Source organism: Medicago truncatula, chromosome 1 (genome assembly GCF_003473485.1).
Source record: "Medicago truncatula cultivar Jemalong A17 chromosome 1, MtrunA17r5.0-ANR, whole genome shotgun sequence".
Lineage (NCBI taxonomy): Eukaryota > Viridiplantae > Streptophyta > Magnoliopsida > Fabales > Fabaceae > Medicago > Medicago truncatula.
In genome coordinates, this window is record NC_053042.1 from 45,881,995 (window position 1) to 45,887,900 (window position 5,906).

The 5,906-nt window shown below is 34.0% G+C and overlaps 1 protein-coding gene across 1 annotated transcript; it reads left to right on the forward strand.

Moving 5' to 3' along the window:
* Positions 1-988: 988 nt before the first annotated feature.
* On the forward strand, positions 989-3,983 carry LOC25484907 (trihelix transcription factor ASR3). The gene is made up of 2 exons (XM_013613971.3): positions 989-2,217; positions 3,373-3,983. Exons 1-2 carry the CDS (start codon positions 1,398-1,400, stop codon positions 3,696-3,698), a joined length of 1,146 nt encoding a protein of 381 aa, XP_013469425.1. The 5' UTR covers positions 989-1,397; the 3' UTR covers positions 3,699-3,983.
* Positions 3,984-5,906: the final 1,923 nt, after the last annotated feature.

A 5,906-nucleotide genomic window follows, 5' to 3' on the forward strand; every position in this document is an offset into this window, starting at 1 on the left:
GCCAACTATATTATATGAGTAAGAATCCTCTTTATTTATTAAAAGGAAATGTTTGTTATCCCGACACAATGTACAGCGAGAATTTCACGAGCGTGTATTCTCCATGTACCTTTCCTAACTTAAACAACTCCTCCTTCAGGTTTCCGGCAAAAAATAATTGTAATTGGCCAACAAATGTTTGGGATAGACTCGGGATGAAATTTGTCTAAAGAAATAGCACCGCTCTTTGTTTACGGTAAGGTTTTTTCTAAATTACCTTTGAAGAATGGTGGGTAATTTATCCACCAACCAATGAAAATGAGCAATTTATTTGTGGGGTCAAGATAGTTCATGAATATGTGCTTATGTGGTTAATGTGTATTGGTTGGGTAAATTATCCATCATTCTTTCATGGGTAGCCTAGTTGTCACCTTAAAGTAAATAGAGAATGTCACGTGGTAAGAGACACTTGAAAAAATAGATAATGAATCTTATCATTAAGTAGATCCACCACCATTAATTTCTTCCTATATTTATTTCTTCAAATGAGAGATCATAAATAGAGACTATGTAACTCGTATTGTACCCTCAATAACTTAAAGATTTTATATACTCAATAACTCAAAATTTTAGATGAAAATGTGAAGTAAAAATTTCTTTGACAGCTTTGATCCGTAGTTTGTACTCTCCAACCATTTAGTTAGATCACTCTAACTGAACTTAACAGCAAAAGTTCACAAGTAAATGATGAATTAAAAACCCACAGTACTTAGATCACTTTCATGATCTTCATAGTGAGACCACTTTAATTGAACAACACTTTTATCTTATTATTAATCAAAATTCCTTAATTCATTTGCAAATTATCAACTGTGTTTCCCTTGGTCTATGTATACTTCCCTATCATGATTTTCATTTCTCCTCCATCCAAAAGCTAAAAAAAAAACTCTTTCACATAAACGGATCATAATTGATGCATCTTCAGTTGGTCTTCAGGGCACACAAAGAAAGAGTCCCACTCATCCAGTTACACAGTGTAGCCACGTGCAATGAGTCTTTGCTTCACCATACTACTCACGTGGCACCTTTTCATAACCAAATGCTGTAAATCATTCACCTACTACTACTTTTTACCATAGAAGAAAAAAGAAAACTCATTCTTCAATTTCCACTCTCACAAGCCACAACACAACAAATTTACTACCACAGTACCACTCCATTCCAATTTCCATTCCTCAAAACAAAACAAATCTCACTCACTCTCCCTTTTCACTTCTCAAAACAACTTCAACAATCATAAAATAAGCACATTCTCACACACAACACAAGCACAACAATAGTACAAACAAACACAACCCAACCCAACCAAAAATCAAATTCATTAATTCACTCACCAAATCTCATGCCAAATCTAAACAATGTCTGATCCTTCCACTTCCACCACCCCATTACCACATCCATCAATCCTAACCGACCAACACAATCTACCACTTATCCACAGCATCACCACCGCACAACCACCACCACCACAACCACAACCACCCTCCTCCTCCTCCTCCTCCAGAGAATACCGTAAAGGTAATTGGACAATCCAAGAAACACTTATTCTCATCACAGCCAAGAAACTAGACGATGAACGTAGACTAAGAAACACTTCAACATCAACCTCAACTCCATCATCATCATCACAAGACCCAAATAGGACACCAAACACTACACATGTCACCTCCATTGCAAGCCCTAGCACCAGTACCAGCAGGAGCAGTGGTGAACTGAGATGGAAATGGGTGGAAAACTATTGTTGGAGCCATGGTTGTTTGAGAAGCCAGAATCAATGTAATGATAAATGGGATAACTTACTTCGTGATTACAAAAAAGTTCGTGATTATGAATCCAAATCAGAATCATCACCACCCAACAACAATAGCAACAAAGATCATTTTCCTTCTTATTGGATTCTCAACAAACAACAACGTAAAGAACAAAATCTTCCTTCTAATATGGTTTTTGAAGTTTATCAAGCTATAAGTGAAGTTCTTCAAAGGAAACAATCACAAAGAAACAACCCCACTCCACTACAACAACATCAGCAACAAGGTTTGGTTACATTAGCCTCTTCACCATTACCAGCACTACCACTTCAAACACAGTTTCTTCCTCCACCACCACCTCCACCTCTTCCTCCTCCACTTCCATTACAACAACCTCCTCCACCGCCACATGCTCCCGCGGTTTCAGGTAATGCAGAGTAATCATCAATGTGATACTGATACTGCTTCACAGCTCAAACACTTTCTTTATTTTTATATTTCATTTGGTCAATATTAACCAGTGCCCTAGTGATATTAGGCACTTGATAAGAAAAGAAATTGTACTAAAAAATTATATTTTACATTTTTAAAAATTTAACTATACAAATTTGAAAATAATTTTACTTATTTAACAATGTTTCTGGTGTCTATGTTAACATTTTTTCATTATTTTATTAGTAATATTTTTGTTATTAACAGTTTTTGGATGCTGTGTTGTGTGTGGGTTATTATCGGTCAAACTTGCAGGGTCTGCAATTTCTGTCACACTTAATGGGACCCATTTTCATCTTTTTTTAATTTTTTCTCTGTTCAAATAATATGGTACAGTCAGTTCCATGTTATTTAAAATACGGTTGCTATCTGTTATAGTTTTCTGACCGTTTGATCAAACAGTGATTAATTTGCATCAGACGGTTCATGAAGAGATTATGTGGTGTCATTGGTGGTATCTTAGACCACGTTGCTTCACTGCACAAAGATTCTTGTTCCCATTAAACAAACTAGGAAATTTTGTTTATTTTTTGTTTTTATTTATTTTTGTTTGAAAACATTAATGAGAAAAAATAAAATAAATAAAGGGTATACAGTACAATCATGCAGACCAGTGTGTGAAAGGGTACCACCTCATGATTGTCATGGATTTTGTGGGCTATCCAAGAATATAGATTCTCAGTTGCTTAATCCCTCTGGGTGTAATCATCAACATAATCCTTAATCCTAACAAAATCCTTAATCTTACTCTAAATTATTTTATTAGTAAAAAAAAGGTTGTCAGTTTTCCACGTAGCCAATGCATTAACCAATACTATTTCATGTGTCATGTAACCAAACTCATGCAAATTAAATACTCTCATTAATTCCATCTTGGCATTTTTTGGGGATCGTTTTTATTTTATGAATGGGACATTTTTTTATTTCATGCTTACTATTTCTTAATTCAGGATCGTTGGTATTTGTTACATATCCTTTATTTTATTTATTATTTCATGCAATGTAAATTGTAGCACTAACATGAACCTTGTAACTAAGGATGTGATGAATTTTGTGATTGTGTTGTGGAATTTTTTTTGTTTAATTGTAGAGAGAACAGAATCATCAGATTCAGAGAAGAGTGAGGATAATGATGAAGATGATGGTGGCTCAGAATCAAAACGTAGGAAAGTTAAGAACCTTGGTTCAAGCATAATGAGGAGTGCATCAGTGTTGGCAAGGGCTCTAAGAAGATGTGAAGAGAAGAAGGAGAAACGGCACCGTGAATTGATCGAGCTTGAACAAAGACGGATTCAAATGGAGGAATCTCGGAACGAAGTTCACCGGCAAGGTATCGCCACCCTTGTCGCCGCTGTTAGCAACCTTTCCGGTGCCATTCACTCATTCATTAATTCTGAACACCATGGCCAAAGATAAATATTAAGTAATATATGCTAGCTTATCGATCTTATAGTTTATTACTGTGTGATTTAGAAAATCGTATAATATTTATTGGTGATGCATTCTTTCACCCACTTATAATTCATTTGTAGTCTAGTATTTTTAAGTCACTTTCACCAATTGATTTCACTTGATGCATGGTATATATATGTTCCATTCTTTGATGGTGAAACCAATCCTAGTGTCCCTATGTTAATTGTTCATTGAGACAGACATGGTATTGATCCGGTGATTATTGTGTACATAATTTAATTTAAATAATGTAGTACTTTGTTTGTGTCTCTAAACAGATGAATTTTCATGAGATATGTGTGTGTACTAGTCTTGGACATAAAATTGTTTTTATTTGATTTGTTTTTACCCTTTTGTCTTCCTTGTTTTGAAAAGGTATTGACTATACTTGGTTTGAGACTAACTCAGTTGTACTAAGTTAGTTGTATAAGTTTGCAAATTAGTTTTGTACTTTATATATAAGCAAACTTTGAGCATTTTCCTTATAATATTGTGCTAGTCAACCTCAATTTTTTTTGTTTTTTGTTATTAGTCTGATAGTCAACACATACTCAAAAGAAACACACATAAAAAGGAAAAAATGCGATTACCTAAGATCAAACTCCGACTCGAGATTAAACCCGAAATTCCGCACAAAATGTTCATGCAGTCAAACCATTAAACTCTAACAATAAAGACATTCAAAGAGACTGTGACACTATTAGTTATTTGTATACTAATATGAATAGCAAGATGGGTAAATGGGGATAGCACTTATGTATCATCGAACTATCAATGTTATATATTATTGGTCAATTAACACGTGGTACATCCTTTTTTTTCATAGACATATCTTTCTCTTTATTCATAACTAACATTGATTACGTGACACACTTTAATTGACTAATGTTATATAACATTGGTAACTCAATAGTACAGAAGTGATATCCGAGTAAAGAGTATGTGGTGGGAAGATGGGTAAAGGGTATGTGGTGGAGATTGTTGAAGGAGGCATATAATTGGGAAAAGAGTGATGAAGTAACAGTGTTTAGTTAATGGTGGGATTTAGGGTAGATAAAGAAGGGCATTTGATGCATGGGCAATTTTGGGAATGGTCTAGTGGAGTACTACGGAGTGAAGGGGGAAAGGTGTTACTGACAAAATGAGACAGAGGTTGGCAGAGAGTGCTGCACCTCCTCCTCCATTCTCACTCACTTCACTAAGGGACAGTCAAAGGCTCTGTCTGAGTCAATATTATTTCTTTTGACCACATAGGACATGTACCCCACCACTTTTTCCCTATTCACTTCTACTAGCTTCTCTCTTCGTATACGCCAAAACAATGATAGACTCTCCTCAATGATGCTTTGCACTTCCCAAAATGTCCCTAGTTCATCGTCCCATCTCTCTCTCTTCCTGGCTAATACAGTACAGCCTACAGACTGCCTTTCCAGGCATCTTTAACTCACCAATCCTCCTAGCTACTTAATTTATCACCGACGCAATATCCCCTTGCCAATTTCTCCTTTGGAATTTAAGTTATTTACATCAAAACTAATTAAGAAGGGTTTTGCTTTAGGAATTTGTTAAAAATTAAAAAATAGAAATTATTGATGATTTTTGTGTGAAAAATGATTTTTTGACGTGTCAATGTATTGAATACAAAAATCGTAAGATAAAACTTTTATTTTAAACTTTTTATCAAATACCTAAAGACTATTTGTTAGCATTTCTAATTAAAAAATAATAAATTGCATAAAATCGAATTTTATCGGATATGCTTAGGTAACGATTACTGGAACCAGTTCGAATTTTAGATTCCTTTCATAAAATCTAACTGAACCAAACCCAATAGCATACACAAATATTGATACTTTGTTTATTTGTATAAAATACTGAATTGATTTATTTATTTTTAAATATTCGAAATAACAATAAACATTAAAAAATTCACATATAAGTGGGGGAGTCGAGGTTCAAACCCCGGTCACAATATTTGTCTTAACAGTTTCAACATTTTTATTAGTTGAGTTAAGACTCGTAGACATTACATTGATATGTTATTTGTTGATTTTTTTTAATAATACTTATTAGTTAAATTTAATCCAACATTTTTGCTAATTCATATGTTTCAAATATAAATAATTTATTTTTTAGCATATTTTATGTTACGTTTTGCATCAAACCTATGAT